At 54.3% G+C, this 21184-nt stretch overlaps 1 protein-coding gene across 1 annotated transcript in view; it reads right to left on the bottom strand.

Annotated features, from left to right (window-relative positions):
- The window catches only part of Lrp5 (LDL receptor related protein 5), a 93935-nt gene that overhangs the window by 61224 nt on the left and 11527 nt on the right, over positions 1 to 21184 (bottom strand). Inside the window, 1 exon segment of the mRNA XM_070009740.1 lies at positions 4435 to 4831. Within this exon segment, the coding sequence (XP_069865841.1) occupies positions 4435 to 4831 (397 nt within the window).

The raw sequence follows: 21184 nt of genomic DNA, 5'->3' as shown, positions 1-21184 counted from the left end.
GCTCTTCTCTGGTGCCCCATGAAATCTATGACTTAAATAGTTCTGCTTGGTGTTGGATTCTATTTTTTATAGTTTTGCTACTCTGAAGATGCTGTGAAGGAACAGAAGGCAATCTGAAGCATGCAGGATGGAATGTGTTTAGTGCCGAAACGAACACTAATAAATGTCCAGCTCCAGACAGGGACAACGGTAACAGGGGGCTGCCTGTGGGACCAGGGGCACATGGGAACCTCAGGACCTTCTGCATTTTCCCTATTACCTGAAAACAACTCTTAAACAGGTCTGTGCCCATGGCTCATGCACACCTTCCTCCCAAGCTGTACGCGGAGGACCAGGTACCAGCCCAGTATGGGCAGGAAAGACCAAGACTGCCTCTGGGGACAAAAGCTGGACAGTGGCATACCTGTCATCTCATCAACGCCAGGAGGCCTAAAGTAGCTTAGGTGTGCACCAGGCAGGTAGTGACACCCTATCCTAAATAACTGGCAAAAAACAGGGCAGGAGGCGTGAGTCAACAGTGCAGCACCAGCAAGGTCCCCATGCCCCCCCCCACACACACATACACACAAAGAAATGACAAGCGCTGCTCCCAGTCAGGTCTGTGGGTTTGAAGCTTGCGGATGTATATTCTCCAGCGGGGGGCTGGCACCCACGTCTGTGGAAAGCCTCCGCAGCCTTCAGGGTCCCTCGCTTGGTCCCCCTCCAGGGAGCGGACACGGCAGGCCTAATGCCTGCATCTGGGTCCCCAACCTGGCTGGCACTCTGGGTTACCACAGGAGACGCCCCCAGCCTGGGAGACACAAGGTCCCCTCCAGGAATGGAGGTACCAAAGACAGCAGGGGAGGGCAGTGCCAATCACCCTGAGAGCCCACCTCCCACTCTGGCTCCTGGGAAGAGGGCTCAGTGCTCATTCGCCAGCAGTTCTGAAGGCTGAGCCTCCCTGAGCCTCTGGCCGCTCTCCAGAGCCCAGCGAGCTTCCCTTCCTTGGCCTCCAACTCCTCACAGGTAAAACTTCATTTGCTGCACCAACCCTGAGCTGGCACCAGCGACCACCGTGATCACCAGGGACCTCGTGACCAGGCTCAGCTGTGCCCCTTGGGGTCTCTCAGAGGCACAGCGCCAAGGGAGCCCTGTGCCACAGGAGGCCCCCACACCGGGCTTCCCAGCCAGGGGTCCCCGAGTCAGGACCCGCACCCCTTCCACAGGCGCAGGCATGAGGGTGGTGGAACCAGGGCACAGGGGCCTCGTACAAGACACCTGCCCTGTCCTCCCGCATGGGGCCAGGGCCGCTCATCCTGCCTGCCTCCAGCCCCAGCAATGACAAAGCCCACACCTCTCCCTGACTCTTGGAAGTGTCTCTTATGGCATCTTCTTTGTTTGAGGTAAACAACGCCACACAGAGGTCTGGGACAGAGGCTATTCCTCCCGGCTCTCCCAGCCCCGGGGCCTGGAGAGTGCACTCCCAGGGCCGGCAGGCCCCTGAGGAGATATCAGGCTGCAAGGCTGGTGCTAAGGCGGGAGCAGCACGGGCCCAGGGCCTCCTCGTGGACAATGTGCTCGTGGGGAGCACACTCTTCAACCCTGCCGCAGGGCAGGGCCGGCCAGCTGGGTAAAACGAGGAAAATCCACTCCTGGCCTCGCAAAGGCACTGCGAGCAAACGTGCCAATTCAGAGCGGGGCCACTGGCACCGAAAGGAGGGGCGGGGCCCACACAGATGGTAGGTAGTTGGACAGCAGCAGCCCCCAGCAGGCTGGTACAGGCAGCCAGGCTGGGCTGCGACCCTCCGGGCCCCAGATGCCAGGGAGCCAGTTATCCTGAGCCTGCAGTGCCTTGCGTGCGCATGCAAACACACTCTCTCTCTCTCTCTCTCTCTCTCTCTCTCTCTCTCTCTCTCTCTCTCTCTCTCTCTCTCTCTCTCTCTCTGCCTGCACACCTGCATGGACACCTGAGCTGCCCACACTTGACCCTGCTCTGTGTGTACCACCACCCAGTAAGGCAGAGGGAGGTCAGGACCTCCACAGGTTCCTAGTGTGAAAGCCACATTTACTGAGCCTACAAACTGTCTGTGGTGTCTCCCAGCTGATCTATGACACGGCTACCCCTCTGTACAGACGGTGACACTGAGGCCCACCTGTAGAGCACACGCTAATGCAGTTGTTCCTTCCTTCAACGCTGATCCCTGGCCGCGTGCTGGTGGCAACGCCCACAAGCCTAACACTACTCAAGAGGCTGAGCTCTGAGGATCAGAGTTCACATCCAAGACTCTTATCTCCAGCTCACTAGCCAAAAGCCAGAAGTAGAACTGTGGCTCAAGTGGTAGAACATTAGCCTTGAGTAAAAACGCTCAGGAACAGCGCCAATGCCCTGAGTTCAAGCCCGGGTCTGGCATGTGCGCCGTGCACGTACACACACACCAGATCCCAAGTCTGGCCTCCTTCCATCCCAGCCCTCACCCGGAGCCACTGTCCTCTGTTGCAAGATTGCAGTAATAACTGTGGGTACAGATCCACACCTACTCTAAAACCTACACCCGCTCTAGCGAGAGCAGAGTCCAGCCTGAGTCACACCAGGTGACTCCACTGGAGATCTGACCTCCCCACCCCACGTCCTAACTCCTGATCCCCACTTCACTCAGGTCCAGACTTTGACCCCAGGGCCTTTGCACTGGCATCTCCCTTTGTCCAGAATGCTCTTCTCCTGACAGCTACACAATTATATCCTCATCTGCTTCAGAGCTCTGCTCAAAAGTCACCAAGAGGCATCCCAGGGGCCAATGCTCTGACTCGAAGCACCTGGTGCCCGGTGCCATCCCTGCCCTGTTTGTTCTCCTGGTGGCACCTGTCCCACTTCGATATGCCCCTCTCCCCACCTGAGCACCATGAAGGCACGGAGGGCAGACAGAAGAGGAGCTGAATATTTGCTGAACACCAGCAGGGAGAGGGGAGAGCTGCGGCGTCCAGGTGGGAAGAGGAGGAAACAGGGTAGACAGAGACCTAAGAGCGGCCTGGAAGCCAGCCCTGGGCCAGGCTCCGCCCCTCAGCCTCTCCTGTCAAGGAGGCTGTCTTATCAGCTGCCACCTCCAGAAAGCGGTATGGGTGCACAGGTGGGGGGGACAGGGAGGGAGGGCGCTTCTCTGCGGGGGGAGGTCTAGGGAAACCATTCTGGCAGGGCAGCCGGAGCTGTGGGCAGCAGTGTGTGGCCAGCTGTGATGGCTGCTCAGTGGGAGGACCCACGGGGAAGCTGGCTCAGGGGTGTTCCTTGTGGGAGGGAGGGGACACTAGAATGCTCAGGCCTGACCTGAGAGTCAGAACACGGATACACATACACACCTCCCTTACGCTCAGTCATACGATACATGCTCACCCACAACACAGTACCACAAGCACACACGCATACCTGCATGCACACTCATGCACAATATCCATGCCCACTCGGGCTGTGCACTCGTGTGTGCTTTTTCATGCGACACACTCATGAACACACATCGACACGTTTGTGTGCACAACATGCTACGCACAGACGCCACACTCCCACCCACCACATGCACAGAGCAGGCAGCCCAGAGGCGCCCACCGCGCCCACCGCCCCCACGCGGCCCCGTGTGCCTCCTGCTGACACCCCCCCCGACCCCGCGCATGCCAGGCACACAGGTGGGCTCAGCATCCAGCACCCCTTCATCTGGCTCTTCCAACCCTCAGATTTGAACAATAGCGGACGGCCCTCAATCCAACGTCCCAAGCAGGCCCAAGGCATTTGAACGAATCAGGTTCACCAGCAGCTTGCTCTAGGCCGGTGGCCGCCCTCGGGCAGGGAGGAGACTCCCAGGGGGAATGGCCAAGCGGGTGATATCAATGCTAGATGGGGACACTGAGGTGCAAAGCAGAGCTCAGAACTACGGCAGCAGAGGGCAGCCGCTGTCTGGAGTCCGGGGAGCCCCAGCGGCCCAGCGTCACCAAGGATGGTGGCGCACGGGAGGATGGTCTATCCAGGCTGTCCCTGCCGCTTCAGCTCAGAACGCCTGCTGGGGCCATGTTGCCCAGGTCGGGCTCGAGCCACAGCTTCTCAGAGCCTTTAGTGACCCTGACCAGCTAATCTGCAAAGTGCTGCCAACATGGCTTAAAGCAAAAGAAGAATTAAAGAAAAAGAGCTGTGTGCCAGTGGCTCACCCTGCAATCCTAACTATTCAGAGGCTAAGATCTGAGGATTGTGGTCCAAAGCCAGTCTGGGCAGCAAAGCCCATGAGAATCTTCCAATTAATCACCAAATAGCCAGGGGTGTAGCTGTGGCTCAAGTGGTAGAGCACCAGCCTTGAACAAAAAAAAAAAAAAAAAAAGGTCAGGGACAGGGTCCAGACCTGGAGTTTAAGCCCCAGGACAGGCACAAAAATCATAATAATTAGGAAGCGGGACCGTGGGAAGGGGTGGCGGGTTTACCCGTGAGCGGGGTCCAGGGCGATGGCCCGCGGCTGGTCCAGGTCCTGCCAGAAGAGCACCTTGCGGGACGTGCCGTTGAGGTTGGACACCTCGATGCGGTTGGTCTCTGAGTCCGTCCAGTACAGCTTCTTGCCCACCCAGTCGCAGGCCAGGCCGTCGGGCGACACCAGGCCGGAGATGACCACAGTGTGGGCGGCCACCCCAGTCTGGTTCAGGTAGGCCTGCTTGATGGCCTCCTCGCTCACGTCTGTCCAGTACACGGCTCCCGTAGAGAACAGGAAGTCCACGGCGGCCGCGTCCTCCAGCCCGCTCACCACCACGGTGGACTCCAGCTTCACTCCGCCCGCGTCCACCAGCCGCACGTCCCGGCGGTTGGCAAACAGCAGGAGTGGCGAGGCTGTGGACACAAGCACACTGTGAGGACGGCGGGACAGAGGGGGCGCCTGGCACCTGCCCACCCCGTGACCCGGGGCTGGGACTAGCCTCTGATTGGACCCACATGGCTGGTCTCTCTCCCCAAGAACGGTGACGTCCTGGGTGTTAGGTCTTGCCCTACACATCACTCTGCAGAGAAATCTGATGCAGAGGAGACCAGAGGAGGACACAGTCCTGGCCCTGCTGCCCAGCAAAGGCCTAGCCAAGGGGCCAAGCTCTGAGAGGTGGCTCAGAGCCCTGCAGGCCGGGAGGTGTGGCGGGGCTGCACTGAGCCTCCGCCCAGGGGCTCTGTGGTGGCTGTGCCGACGCAGGTCCCATCCCAGAGCTATGGCCTGCGTCTTCCCGCTGTGAGTTCCATGTCTTCCCCACAATGATTGGAGACGTCCCGACCAAAAAAAAAGAAAAAAAGGTTTAAAGCCAGCACTGGTGGCTCACACCTGTCATCCTAGCTATGCAGAAGGCTGAGATCTGAGGATTACGGCTCAAAGTCAGCCTGGGCAAGAAAGTCCATGAGAATCTTTTTCTTTTTTTTTTTGGTCAGTCATGGGGCTTGAACTCAGGGTCTGAGTGCTGTCCCTCAGCTCTTCAGCTCAAGGCAAGTGCTCTACTACTTGAGCCACAGCACCACTTCTGGTTTTCTGGTGGTCTATTGGAGATAAAATGTTTCACAGCCGCCGGGCACCAGTGGTTCACGTGTGTAATACTAGCTATTCAGGAGGCTGAGATCTGAGGATCAAGGTTCAAAGCCAGCCCAGGTAGGAAAGTCCGTGAGACTCTTATCTCCAATAAACCACTTGAAAACTGGAAGTAGCATTGTGGCTCAAGCCGTCGAGCACTCGCCTTGAGCTGAAGAGCCCAGGGACAGCGCCCAGGCCCAGAGTTCAAGCCCCACGACTGACAAAAAAAAAAGTTTCACAGCCTTTCCTGCCCGGGCTGGCTTTGAACCGCAATCCTCAGATCTCAGCCTCCTGAGTAGCTAGGATGACAGGCTTGAGCCACCAGCACTGGGCCATTGGAATCTTATCTCCAAGTAACACCACCAAAAAGCCAGAAGTGGAGCTATGGCTCAAGTGAGAGCATTACCCTTGAGAAAAAGGTCAGGGACAATGTCTAGGCCAACTTTAAGCCCCAGGACTGACACAAGATAGATAGATAGATAGATAGATAGATAGATAGATAGATAGATAGATAGATAGATAGATAGATCAGCTTAGAGGCCTCTCAGAAGCCACCCCCAAACACCGTTGAGCGCTCCCTGGACCAGTGCCATGGAATGAGATCAAGCTCCCGCCTGGCCTCCACAGCCTCCATCCAGCCTCTAGCCTCCCAGCCACCCTGGCACCATGCATCTGGGTCTCCCAGACATCAGGCTATCTCCCCAGCTTCACACCACCAGACCAGTGAGGGTCTCTCTCTCTCTCTCACACTGGTCTGGAGGAGAATGGGGGGTGTGTGTGGGGGAGATCAGACATCATCACAGGCAGCCCGTGAGGGTCCGGGGGCTACACTGGTAGGTAGTCAGCAGCTCTAGGCTGGGCTGGCCACAAACTCTCCACAAATAATCAGGACTTGGCTAGGGACAGCTGACTTTCCTCCTGGGAGCTGCAGACCACTGGGGTCCCCACACCGATGAGGACCACCAGCCAACCACAACACCCACACTACCAAGAGGTTCCTTCAAACACAGAAATCAAAACAAATTACACTTGAGCAGAGAAAGCCCTAGAACTAAATCCTGTGCCGACCTCCATGGGCCCCTTAGCAGGAAGAGCCTGCCTGGGCCGCCGTCCAGGGGCGCCCAGGACTGCCACTCATGGACAGCAGCAGAGCCGGCTCCATCTGGGCCCCTCCTATTTTCAGAGGACTGCTCTGAAGGATGGGGAGACCCAGGGGGGCCTGAGATCAAGACCACTTGAAGCAGGAGCACCAAAACTTCCTCTCCAACATCATCACAAAATAACCTGAGCAGAATGGGGCTGAGAGAGGCTTGAACGGTAGAGTACCTGCCTCATAAGTGCAAGGTCCTGAGTTCAAATCCAGTACCACCAAATCAAAACCACCTCCATACAAAATGGACAAAAGACTTGAACAGGCATTTCTTCAAAGAATATGCACAAGGCCAAGCACTGGTGGCTCACACCTATAATCCCAGCTACTCAGAAGGCTGAGCTGAGGACTGAAGTTCTAAGCCAACCCAGGCAGGAAAGTCCATAAGACTCTTATCTCCAATTGACCAGCAAAAAGCCAGAAGTAGAATTGTGGTTCAGGCAGAGTGCTAGCCTTGAGTGAAAAGTCTCAGGGAGAGTGCCCAGGCCTGAGTTCAAGTCCCAAGACTGGCCCCCATACACGCACACACGCATGCACACAGGCAAACACAACTGATGCACAAATGGCTGACACATACATGAAATACATGAAAAGATGCCTAGTCTCTCCAACCACTAGGAAAATGCAAACCAAAATCACAGTGAAAAGCCACTTTGCACACACTAATTAGGATGCTGCTACTAAAAGAAAAAGCAAGCAAGAAATGGCCCAGGCACAGAGGTTTGCACCTGTGAGCCACACTGGTGTAGAGGATTGAGGTTCAAAGCCAGCCTATGCAAGAAGTTTGTGCAATACCAGCTCAACAAAAAAAAATTCTGTGTGTGGTGATATACACCTGTAATCTCAGCTGTTCAGGACGTCCAAATAGGAGGATCACAGTCCAGGTTGGCCCTGGCTTAACAGTGATACTCCATTCAAAACAGAACTAAGTCAAATGGGAAGGAGGCGTGGCTCAAAAGATGGAGAGTCACTTAGCATGCACAAGATCCTGAGTTCAAACCCCAGTACTGTCCAAAGGTGGGGGGAAAAAATCCCTTTCCTCTCCCCACTGTGTTCAGAGGATGGTCCTCCGTGTGCAGGAAACGCAGAAGCCTCTGCGCATGGAGGCAGCTGCTCGGACTGCTCCCGCCCATAGAAACCCCAATCAAGACACCGAGCTCGCTCTGCCCTGGGGAGGAGACCCGGCCTCCAGGGAGGGTGGGCCGGCAAGAGGATGGGAGGCCTCACCCTTAGGAGGCAGTGGAAGAGCGGGAAGGTGCCCAGGACCAGGGAATCCGTGAAGGCCGGAAGGATGGGGTGGGGGGCACCAGCAGGCTGAGGTCCCCCCAAGGCACGCCTGGGCAGTGTGCACTCCCATTCATCCGCAGCCACCTGGCCACCTGGCGCAGGACCACCAAAACCCTACTTCCTGTACGCGCGGGGAGGCTGGGTGTGCCCAGCTCCCCCAGTGCCAGGTCTTGGGTTTGTTGTCACACGTCCAACCAGGGTGTGATGTGCTGGGGCTTGCTGAAATTCCATGCTGTGGTGCTAACCTGGGAGTCCCCAGTCACGTGCACATACTACACATACACACACACACACACACTCTACACATACACACACTCTACACATACACACACACACACTACACACACACACTACACACACACACACACACACACACACACACACACACACACACACACACACACACACACACACACACACACACTGTGTGTGCTATCCTCAGGCCCCGTGAAGCCCTCTACCAGGTGGGCCCCGCCCGAGGAGCCCTTGTAAAAAGCAGGCAGGGAAAAGCCCGACTTGGGATGTGGCTCTCCTCTCAGCTCCTCTGCCAAGAAAGCACTGTGGGAGGAGAAGAGGGACTGCGGCTGAAGGAGCCAGGCTAGGAACGCAGCAGAAGCTTCCCTAAAGCCCGGTGCCAGGGCAGGAGGGGGGCCTGGGACCAGCCCAGCCCAGCCCAGGGAGAGGGGTGGAGCGGCTGCAAGCCACCCAGGCACACAGGACCCAGCTCTGCCGGCTGTCTCTCCACCAACTGGAAAGACCACATTTCCCCAGTTTAGACTTGGGGCAGTTCAGGTGTGCGCTGCTTCAAAGGCGGAAAAGGTGGGGGTGTTGTAATTTCTTGGGTCTTTCCCCTGCCAAATCTGTGGGAGCCTGAAAGCCAGCCTCTAGGAGAGAGGGCCAGCCAGGGTAGCATGGCCAGCGCAGGCAGGCTCTGCCAGGATAGGCTCCTGCTTCTCAGACCAACTTGAGGAAACCACACACTTCATTTCAAAGTCTGAAGAAGGACCCACATGGTGTGCTTGTCTCCTGGGCAACTGACTGCCCTGGGTCTCGTGTGGGTGGCACGCTGCCCAGGCCCAGCTGACAGCACAGACCCTCCACCTTCTCCCAGGGAGCCCAGGCTGAGGCTGGCAATGACATGCGGGAGGCATGTCCCGTCCACCAATCAAGACCTGGCTGGTGTGAGCAGTTACATGGGAGAGGCGTGGCCACACAAGGCCCCGCCCACAGATCACAAGTTGCACACACCTTCCTGTGCCCAAGGTGGACTCCATACCAGAGGGAAAGTGCAGAGGAGAAAGCAAATACTAAGAGAAAACCACAGGTGGCTAAGGGACAGGACACCTCCCACCGTCGTTCCCAAGCACCCAGCACCTGCTGGAGTGGGTATTTCACAAGGAAATAGACTGGAAGCAACAATGAATGGGGAATTTTGGTGGCATTAGACATCAGTGCTGGGAATGGGGCAGATGGGAGGGGAGGGGAGGGTAAGAGAGAAGCTGCATTCTAAGCGAGGGAGGCGGAGACTGGTGCAAAGGTCCTGAGGTAGAAGTGCAAGACGGTAGAGCATGTGGCTGGCAAACACGGCAGTTGCTGGTCCCAGGGGCTCCTTTCCTGCCAGGCCTTGCAGAGCCTGCCTCCTTCCCTGCCCTCTCACTGTGGAGCCCCCTGTGGGTCGGGTCCCCTCCCACCAGAGACACTGCAGCCTTTGGCAATAGACCTCAGGATCAGGCTGGTGGCTAGAACTCCAGGAAGTGATGAGAAGAAATCCCAGGGAAATTCCAGAAAGAAAAGAAGGTTAGGCAGGAGGCTTGGAAGGGGATTGGGGGCCTTGAGGTTGCACCTTGGTGTCTCCAGACTGAAGAGAGCAACAGGCTGGATGCAGGACAGGCAGGCCTGGCCATCTAAATGCCCAGACCCACCAAAATCACCAGGAAAAACACAGGTGACCAAGGACAGAGGTCAGAACAGATCTCTGACAACGCTGCAGAGCTAAGCTAAGGGACCTAACACCCTGAGGCTTCCCTGGCACTTTATCCCAAGAAACTTAAAAGAATATATATTTTTTAAATCTGTCCAGAGCTGGTTGGTGGCTCACACCTGTAATTCCAGCTACTCAGGAGGCCGAGATCTGAGGATCATGGTTCAAAGCCAGCCCGGGCAGGAACATCCACGAGTCTCTTATCTCCAATAAACCACCAACAAGCCAGAAGTGGAGCTGTGGCTAAAGTCAAAAACTCAGGGACAGCACCCAGACTCCAAGTTCAAGTCCCAATACAGGAATGAAAGACCAAAGGGGGAAAAACGGAGAAAAATCCTAATGTAATTAGAGACTAATTAATAATAGCAAAACAAATAAGAGCTGTGGAAATGTCAGGTGCGTTATGTCAAACACAAAAGCCACAAACCCACATCGTGGACAGAACCCAGGAAGCGCCAGCTGGGGGCACAGGCTGGCAAAGAAAAGGCCATCTTCTCGGGCACATGTCTCTGGCCAATGTATTTTTTACTTTTTGGAGGCTTTTTGGTGGTACTGGGGTATGAGTTCTGGGCCTTGTGTTTGTGTAGACAAGCACTCTACTGCTTGAGCCAACAATCTCCTTTGGACTTTAATTTTTTGTCGGTTGTGGGGCTTGAACTCTGGGCCTGGGCGCTGTCCCTCAGCTCTTCAGTTCAAGGCTAGTGTCCTACCACTTGAGCCACAGCACCACTTTCAGTTTTCTGGCGGTTTATTGGAGATAAGAGTCTCACAGACTTTCTTGCCCAGGCTGGCTCTGAACCACAATCCTTAGATCTCAGCCTCCTGAGTAACTAGGATTACAGGCGTGAGCCACCCGTGTCTGGCAAGCTTTAGTTATTTTATGAGCTAGGTCTTACTTTTAGCCTAGGCCGGCTTGGATTTTGATCTTCCTATTTATGATTTCTACCTTAGCTGGAATGATAGAAATTCATCACTGCATCCAAGCTTTTAGTTGAGTTTAGGTCTCTAAAACTTTTTTGTCCAGGCCATTCTGGACTTCAATCCTATGTATGCTTCCTACGGTAGTTGGGAATGACAGGTACATGCTACCATGCCCACCTTTTTCTATTGAATGGGGGTCTTACAAACTTCTTTGCCTATACTAGCCTTAAACCACAATCTTCCCAATCTCAGCCTCCTACAAAGCTATGGTAACAGACATGCATAAAATGCTTATAAAATGTTTTACTATATTCTTTCTTTTTGGATCTGAGACTGGGATTCAAACTCCATACCTGACACTTTTGCTCACTGGCTAGGATCCTACCAACACCTCATAAATATCTTATTCAATGCCACCTATTTTGCCACTTATGACGAGGACAAAATGACAGACCAGCCCTCTGGCGTCAGCTCAGGAGCCTCTCCCGACAGGACTCCAGGGCCAGCGGCCTGGCAGAAGGCCCAGCTGCACCTTGCCCTCTCTCTCCTCAACATCGTCCCTGGAAAACGGGATTCGTTTGGGCTGCTCCACATCAGAGGCGGGGCCTTGCACAGGATCTGGCACAGAGGCTCAGGCCAGCAGCGCGCACCTTAAGGGGCTCAGGAAATAAGCCCAAGCCAAGCAGGGGACTGTGTCTTCGTTTCATTCATTCACCCTGGGCTGTGTCTATTCACGCTTGAGGTCCTGGCCCAACACTGGCTTGCGTGCAGTAGTGGGATTTGGGGCAATGATTCACCACCCCTCACTTTCCTGATTTATTAATTGATGCCAGCCCTGGGGATTGAACTCAAGACCTGGGCATTGTCCCTGGGCCTTTGTGCTCAAGGCTTATGCCCTATCACTTCAGCTTCAGCTCTACTTTTAGCTTTTTTGATAGCTTATTGGAGATAAGAGCTTCATAGGTGCCAATGGCTCACAACTGTAATCCTAGACACTTGGGAGGCTGAGATCTGAGGATCACAGTTCAAAGCCAGCCTGGGCATGGAAGTCCACGAGACTCTTATCTCCACGTAACACTAGAAAACCAGAAGTAGAGCTGTGGCTCAAGTGGTACAGTGCTCACCTTTAGCTGAAGAGCTCAGAGACAGCGCCCAGGCCCAGAGTTCAAGCCCCATGACCAACCGAAAAAAAAAAAATCCACACTGGATGATGCGTTATATGAAATGTCCAGAACAAACTTAGTGAAAGACACACGAAGTGGACTAGAGTCTGCAGGATCTGGGGCAGAGAGCAGGAAAAATGAGGGATGACTGCCTGGTGAGTGTAACATGGGTTTCCTGAAAGTTCTAGAAGCAGACAGAGGTAGCAGCTACACACCTTGCAAAATCCTCACTGTGGCAGAATTGTGACTTAAGAAGGCTGATTTTACACTATGTGACTTTCTCCTCCATGAAAATACACAGTGGGGTGGGGTTTGGCACCTTGATGGTACTGGGGTTTGAACTGAGGGCTTCAGGGCTTCACTCTTGCCAGGTGGGTACTCTACCACTTGAGGTTCACCTCCAACCCATGTTGTTGTTTTTCCAGACAGGAGTTTCACTGTGTAGTTCAAGCTGACCTAGAATTCACAATCCTCCCATCTCAGCCACCTGAGTGCTGGGATTATAAGCATGCACCTCCATACCCACTTCAAAAAAACAGCCGTCCACTGCTCAGGCTGACTCCCTCTGCCCATCCTGATGTCTCAGTCAGTTTCATCTGGTGCAGGTCTTCTCGGCAGCAGCGCCAACACCCCCACATTCCTTGGAGGGGGCCTCGGGGCCTCAGCGCCTCTGATCAGGTGAGCGCGGCACATAGTTCAGACCTGTGTGAATGGTGCAGGCCTGCTCTGCCCAGGACCCCGGAGGCCTGCTCCGGCTCCCTTCTACCGAGGCCAGGGTTGTGGCCGCTCTCTGCTACAGGAGAACCAGGAATCTACACAGCCAAGTGCCAACAAGCCCATTTTAACTCCTCTGAGCATCTCCAGTGTTTATATATAGAATTCGCAGCAGATGTCTGGGCCTCTTCTCCAAGAGCCCATGGTTTACGTGGTGTACACAGTTACCCCAAACAAGGCCCGCTTCGAGGCCATGCAGTTCCCGGCCATCACCCCCAGATAAGCGGCAGTCTGCGTCCAGGCCTGGTTGGATGCCTGCCCCCCACCCCCACCCCCCGCTCCCGACTGTGGCTCGCAGGAGCGGCTGGGCTGGGAGGAATCCAGGCGGTCTGTGGAGTTATCATCAGCCAGGGCCAGGACTCGGAGGTCCACGCTGAAAAGCCCCAGTCACACTCATACAGTTACACCACCACCTAAGCAAGAAGGAAAGGTGGTAGCAGGAACCGGGTGCCACAAGGGAAGAACTGGCCGGCAGGCTTCCTGGAGGAGGAAGCCAGGAGGCAGCCAGCAGCGCTGGAGAGGAATGTAAAACCCGGTGATTGCGGAGCATGTCTGGGCCTGACAACCAAAGTGCAGCCGTGCACCCTGTGTCACTCCACCCACAGCGGCACATCCCCCCGCCGCACACCCTGGCGACCTGGGGCCCTGGGTACCAGGGCTTGAGAACCAGCCAGCAGCCGGGGCTTTTCAAACTACATTCACAGGACCCCCGTGCCCCGCCCCCCCAGGGCCCTTCCAGGCTCTGGCCTGCTCTTCAGTCTCTCTGTGGTCTAGCATCAGCACTCCTTATGAAAAAGGGGCTTTCCTCGACACCCCTGGAGTCTGCCTCATCCCCTGAGCATCACCCGGCCCACTGTGCACGCCCACCGCGCACAACCTTCTCCCCATAAAAATCAATGCTGGCGTTCACGCACCAGGGCTAGACGGGCACTCTACCATCTGAGCCACAATTCCACATCTGGCTTTTTGGTAGTTAATTGGAAGTAAGAGTCTCATGGACTCTTATTTGAACCTAGGCTGGCTTCAAACCTCAATCATCTGATCTCAGCCTCCTAAGTAGCAAGGATTACAGCTGTGAGCCACTGGTGCCTGGCTCTGAGAATGTTTTTAGTGCCACAGAATTGTACCCTTTAAATCAGAGAGCTGGGGGTAACCCAGGGGTAGTGTGCTTGTCTACATAGGCCGGGCCCTGGGTTCAATCCCCAACTCTACAAAAAAGCTCTATAAAAAAAGGGGGGGATGGTGATTCTTTCTCTTCTTCAAAAGCCACCGACATGAAGAGAAAGAGAAGAAAGGGGAGGAAGGGGGGAAGAAAAGGGACGGGAAGGAAGGAGAGAAGGAAACTGCAGATGAGGTGGAATATGTATTTCAGTTTTCCTTTGTAGACACAAAATTTATTTACGTAGACATAAATTTTTATTATTTTCTTGAATACAGGTCTCAGACACCATTCCTCAGATATAATTCTATGTACTTTATTCCATATACTGTATATTTGAAATCTGAACCATATTAGGTTTTTATTTATTTTAACTAAAACCAGTGACAATGACTAAGAGTCTGACAAATAAATTCCCATGCATTTCAGGGTAAAACATGAAACTTCAAAGCATTCAGCCTGGGGTGGTGGCAGTGTTAGAAAGTTCTAGTCCCCTCTGAGATCAGTTGTTCAAAAAGCACTGGGAGAATGGAGATAGAGGGGAAAACCCATGCAGCCCCCAAAGCACAGGGACGGCCTGTCCCTGTCCTCCCCCAGTGTACAAGGACTCAGGGCCAGCCTGTCCCCTCCCAGTGCACAGGGACATGGGGCCAGCCTGTCCACCCCCAGTGCACAGGGACACAGCGCCAGCCTGTCCCCAGGGACATGGGGCCAGCCAGTCCCCTCCCAGTGCACAGGGACATGGGACCAGCCTGTCCTCTCACAGTGTGCTGCAAACCATCTGCTGAGAATAGCTGCAGCCCCTCGGGCAGTGAAGGATTCACCAGGGGCTATGAGCACACTTTAAAACGCCCCACCCCCACCCCCACCCCCACCCCCTGCTGCTGGCCGGACTTCCTTAATTAAGACAAGGAAACAATGAACACTCAAACTCAGGTGTACATTGATGGCTCACGAGGCCAGCTCATGTCGCCCTGGCAGATGCTCAGTGTGGGCCCCTCCGTCCCGCTGGGGTGGCGATGGCTGCCCCTCAACCCTCCAGCAAGCACGATGACTACGATTCTAACCACAGAATTTTGTGTTTTCAAGTGAGTCTGTCCCCAACTAGCATACAACTTGGGAACAAGAGTCTGAGGATCTTAGCCGGACGCCGGTGGCTCACACCTGACATCCCAGCTATTCAGGAGGCTAAGCAGTTCAAAGCCAGCCTGGGCAGGAATATCAGAGAGACTCTTATCTCCAATGAACCACCAGAAAAGCAGAAGTGGTGCTGTGGCTCAAGTGGTAAAGCACTAGCCTTGAGCTGAAGAGCTCAGGGACAGCACCCAGGCCCAGAGTTCAAGCCCCACGACTGACTCCCCCACCCCCACCAAAAAAAAAAAGTGTCTAGGATTTGTCTTCCCCAGGCTCTTTGAACCATAATCCACAGATCTCAGCCTACTGAGCAGGATCATAGGCGTGAGCCACTGGTGCCAGCTATGATTCGGAGTTTCTAAATATTGTACTGGACATTTATAACAATGTAACACTTATAACAATAATAAAATCTTAAGTATCCTTTAAGCCAGCAGATATGCTGCCTTTTATGGGAAAGCTCAGCCAACTTCAGCAGGAGTGGGGTCCTGATAACACTAGCCAATTCAGGGAAAAGGTACAGCTCTCCTCCCTCTCTAGCTGGACTACCTACAGCCCTCCTCAACCTCCCATCCATACATCCACCCTTCCACATATCCATCCATCTATGCATGCATCCACCTATCCCTCTACCCATCCATCCATGCATCCATCCACACATCCATCCACATAGCCATCTATCCATCCATCCCTATATCCATCCACCCATCCATCCATCTACCCATCCATCTATGCATGCATTCATCCATCCCTGTATCCATCCATCGATCCATCAATCCATCTATCCATCCATTCCATCATCCATCCCTTGTCTACCACCAAGCCAGTGCACACCATGAATTTTCTCCTGGTCCCCAGTCTGGCCTCAAGCCTCAATCTGAACCCCACCAGAGCAGACCAAGTCTCCGACAGCCCCATCTTCACCCTTACATCCTCATAAAACTCTCTCTGCAGGCTATACAGAATGCCTGCTGGATGCAGCCTGGCCTGAAGGCAGCATGAATCTGGTCAGCACACCCTGAGACCTGTTCAGACTGTTTCACCTCTCCCCAACTGAGACTCCCCAACTCTTCCTACAACCACAAAGAGTAGGGAGCTGGATCGTGGACGGGTCCCAGGCTGGCTGTGAAGTTGGAAAAGCAGAACCTGCCGGGGCAAGGGAGGCAGGCAGGGGCTGGGAAACATCAGGAGGAAACTTCTAGAATGCTGTATGCACGTTATGCCCTTGGCCTAACATTCAGAGCTCTACTCCAGGGTCTGCAGAACATGGCCATGTCTCCCCGCCCAGCTTCATGGAGAGCAGGTGCCACCCTGTCCAGGCAGCTCAGGGCTCACCCTCTGTCCCCATCCTAGTGTTTCCCACCTCACCCAGGAGCACCGCGCAGTGGTCGGGAGGCAGGGCACAGGGAGCAGGAGGGGGCAGGGCAGAGGCTGAGCAGGAAATAAGAAATCACTAGCAAGATTTTAAAACCTAGGAGGTCACCTTCCAAATACCTTCCAGCTCAGGTGCACAAGCCAGGGTCCTCCTCCTCCCTCGGGGCTGTGACAGGGCGCACAAAGGCTGCCCTGTGCAGTCCTGTGCCAAGGACAGGAGGCAGTCCATGGCAGGCCAAGAGCCAGGGGCAAGGCGAGACGCGAGAGTGGACAAATCCAAAGAGCACACGGGGCTCTGCTCACACAGGACACTGGGGATTGAACTCAGGGCCTCCTGGTTGCTAGGCGGGTACTCTACCACTGGAGCCATGCATCCAGTCCCTTGTTCCCCTAGTTATTTTCAAGGTAGAGTCGTTTATGCTCAGGCCAGCATCCCTGATTGTTTGTATGGTAGATCAACGCCACCACACCCAACCACTGGTTGAGACAGAGTCTCATGAACTTCTTTATGGCCAAGTTGTCCTCCATCCATGATCCCCCATCTCAGCCTCCAAAGCAGCTAGGATTTCAGACTTGAGCCACCCAAACCTCTTAACAAGAGTGATGAGGACTTACTTTGACTTGAGTCTCAGACAACTAAGAAGAAGCCACCAAGCAGGGGTGACAGGAAGGAGTACTGGTGTGTCAGGCTCAGTCACACCTGCCCTTTCTATCTGACCTATAAAAGTTGTCTGCGCAAAGGCAGACCTAGCCTGGAGCCTTGTCACCATTAAAGCCTCTAAGGAGCCAGGAGCTTGGGCTCCCAACTATAACCTCAGCCATTCAGAAGATGAAGATTGGGAGGATTGCAGTTCTAAAGCCAGCCTTGGAAGGAAAGTTTGAGAGACTCCATCTCCAAGTAACCAGCTAAAAGTCAGACTAGAGGCTTGACTCAAGCAGTAGAGCACCAGCTGTGAACAAGAAAGATAAGCAAGACCAGTGATGTGCTGAATCCAAGCCCCAGTATCAGCACACAATTAAAAAAAAAAAAAAGGAGGGGGAGGGGCTCTTCTAGGTAAGAAACAGTTCACTCCCTTCCACAGAGGATTTCCCAAGTGCACCTGGCCTAAACACTACTTCCTTTTGACCCAGGGAACCGAGTGTGAGAGCACTGGCCTTGAATCAAATAGAATTGGGGCCTGGAAGGCTGGGTATGGACCCCGGAATGGATGCGCAGCTTGGCCCCTTCCCTCCCTGTCCACAGACCTAAGGACAGATGCCTGCAGGGGTAAAAGGCTCACCTGGGCCACACCAGGGCCAGGGCAGTCCTGATGTGCCATTGCTCCTGACAGCCAGCCCCCCCACATCCAGGACAGAGCAAGCCCCAGCACCCCACATGGCCTACCAGCCAAGACCCAGCAAAGGGAGGGGACATCAGTCAGCCTGCAGGGCCAGTTCCTAGAGACCATGGCCTTTTCCGCTGTTCCAGGAGCCGGGGGAGGGGGGAGGGGGGAGGGGGGAGGGGATGTCCAGAAGTACCCCTCAGCTGTCCCCCACTAAGTGTGCTCTGAGTGACCTCTGTACCTCACAGTTGTGACAGCCACCGACCAGCTGGGTCCCTTGGACACCCCTGCCTCTCTGCATCCTCAGCCTGTCACATGTGTACACACACACGTGAACATATTAGCATCGGAGCGCATGTGCCTGGCTATGTACACATGTGTGTAGTGCCGACACATGCATATTGCACACACACTTTACAAACCTCAATTTAGCAACCATGAAATGTGACCAGCTCAGGGACTCCGGGGACAGCTCGTGAGGGAATAGGACATCTGATTTATGTCTGCAAATGTGCGTTCTCACTAATTAGAAGGTTTGGGGCAGAGCAGGGAAAAATATGTATTTCAGAGTCCCAGTTTGACTTGCCAGCAACCAGCCCGTTACTAACATTCTTATTTTCGACAAAATATAGCATTCTGATTACATACCGTCCTGGTTCCACGGCTCCCGGCCGGCCAGGCTCCCGGAAGTGGCCCAGGACCATGGCAAAGAACGAGAGAGCCCATCTGGGCCTTTCTGGAAGAAGGCATCTACTGCCGCTCCTCACCCCTCCTCAGGAGGCCCCAGGCTAGTGCTCAGGGGGGCTCTTGTGCAAGGAGCAGCAGCCCCTGGCTTGGACCACCCAGGCGGGCAGCTGTGACGTCACACCGCTTCCCAGGACCCGCCTCTGCCTCCCAGGTCTAGGCTGGCAAGGAGTCCAATGCCAGGTTTACCAACCTGCACCAGGGGCTCCTTAGGTAATTTCCAAGAAAATACTCCACAATTCAAACAGCCTCCAAGAGGCAGGCGTGGGCCCACACTGCTGCTTCTAGTCTCTGTGTGAAGCCCACAGGGTCCTTCGACATTCTGGGCCTGTTTCCTCCTCTGGAACTGGAGGTGACCACAGCCCCCACACACAGGGCAATAGAGGCTTCAAGGACCAGCAACAGGTCTCAGAGCATGTGGGGCCCCCTCACCCCTGCCCCCCCACACGCTGGAAATGCATAATGAACCCAGGCTATTTTTATCTGCATCTTGGGTATTCTAAAGCAGGATGCATTTATTTAAAAACAAGAGTTTTCATTAAACACACACCCCAAATAAGGCGAGCCCTTAGAGACTGCTGAGTGCAGATCACACTAAGCACAGGCTTTGTACAGGCCTCTTAGCTGCCCTTTGAAACCAGTGTGTATATGTGCCACTACTGGGACAACTTAAGGCCTGGGTGTTGTCCTTTAGCTTTTTTTTTTTTTCCTCAAGGCTGGTACTCTGGCACTCTACCACTTAAGCCACAGATCCACTTCTGGCATTTTCGATGGTTAATTGGAAATAAGAGTCTCATGGAGCTGGGCGCTGGTGGCTCATGCCTGTAATCCTAGCTACTCAGGAGGCTGAGATTTGAGGATCACGGTTCAAAGCCAGCCTGGGCAGGAAAGTCCGTGAGACTCTTATTTCCAATAAACCACTAGAAAACTGGAAGTGGCACTGTGGCTCAAGCAGTAGAGCGCTCGCCTTGAGCTGAAGAGTGCAGGGACAGAGCCCAAGTCCAAAGTTCAAGCCCCACGACTGACCATAAAAAAAAAAAAAAAAAAAAAAGAGTCTCATGGACTTCCCTGCCCTGGGCTGGCTTCAAACTGAGATCTTCAGATCTCAGCCTCCTGAGTAGCAAAGATTGTGTGAGCCACCAGTACCCTGCTGAAACTGAAGAGGTGCTTCTAAGGTGTGTGTGTGTGTTGTACCCATGGCCCTATTTACTGCTCATGACTGCTCCCACCCCCACCAGGTTTGTGGCTGGTGTGTGTGTGTGTGTGTGTGTGTTTGTGGCTGGTGTGTGTGTGTGTGTGTGTGTGTGTGTGTGTTGTACCCATGTCCCTATTTACTGCTCATGACTGCTCCCACCCCCACCCCAGCCAGGTTTGTGGCTGTGGCCTCTATCCTTTGGTGACACTCCCTCTGCCCTTCATCTGGCAGCATGAGATGCAGGGGGCTGTGGTGTCGCTCAGTGGTGCGGTGCTTGCCAGGCACATGCAAGGCCCTGGGGTTCCATCTCCAGTGCAAGAAACAGCCAAGGAAAAGGGTCAGTCCTGCTGCCTGAAAGTGCACAGCGGATGCAAGAATTTAAGCTTGGGGGGCAGCTTGAGGGTCCAGGAGGAAGTACAGACCATGGTACCCCAAGCCCCAGCCCTGCCAATCACCACCCTGGGAAACACGCCTGCCAAAGCCCCAACAGGGAGCCAGATGCTGGCAGGGTTGGCACAGACTTGTTTCCAGGGAGGTGGGAGACGGTGAGATGGCCCGCGCCTCCCCCACGGCCCCCGGAGAGGGAAGCGGTTCCCATGTGGTCACAAAGACCTCATTGTCCGGCCGCGCAGAGAGGAAACTGGAGAACCGTGCTTGGAACACTTTGGAATGGGCAGAAAGGAACATCTGGGGAAGGGAACACATTTCAGAAAACAAACACACCTTTCTATCGTTTCTTATTTTCTTTCCAAAGTTAAACAGAACCATAATAACAAAGTCTTGCCAAATTCATCGATGCTCTCCAAAATCTGTTTATTGGGCAAAATCTGAAAGCTCTGTTGTCAAAATGACCCAGCATTCCTGGAAAACAGTGGTCACACAGGTGCCAAGGCCCAGGGGCCAATGCCTAGCCCAAGGCGTCACCCTGGGATCGCATGGGATCGCATGACGCCTCTGCCTCAACCCCACCAACAGCAAGTTTGGGGTGTGCCTTTAACCCCTTACCTCCTGGTCTCCACTGAAATGTCTCACAGGACTGAGGGTGTTGCGGGACGTTTACATGGTGTGGGCACAGCCACGCAAGGCTACTGCCTCCAACTATTGCAAAACCCAGCCAAGCGTAGGTCTGGAGGTTAATGAAGAGGCAGAAGGTCCGGGATTATGGTGCCCGAGCCCCATGGGAGCCCTTCCCACAGCGCTATGATGTCATGTGGCTAATCAGTGCCAAGACTAAAATGCCCAGTCTTTCTACAATACTTAAAAATGATTCAGCCAAGCACCAGTGGTTCACACCTGGAATCCTACCTACTCAGGAGGCTGAGATCTGAGGGTCGTGGTTCAAAGCCAGCCTGGGCAGGAAAGTCCATGAGACTTTTATCTCCAATTAACTACCAAAAACCAGGATGTGGAGCTGTGGCTTAAGTTAAAGAGTAC

The sequence above is a fragment of the Dipodomys merriami genome, unplaced genomic scaffold (assembly GCF_024711535.1).
Source record: "Dipodomys merriami isolate MVZ:Mamm:240054 unplaced genomic scaffold, mDipMer1.0.p SCAF_78, whole genome shotgun sequence".
Lineage (NCBI taxonomy): Eukaryota > Metazoa > Chordata > Mammalia > Rodentia > Heteromyidae > Dipodomys > Dipodomys merriami.
The sequence above is the reverse complement of the archived record's forward strand: the minus strand, read 5'-3'. Positions and strand labels throughout refer to the sequence as shown.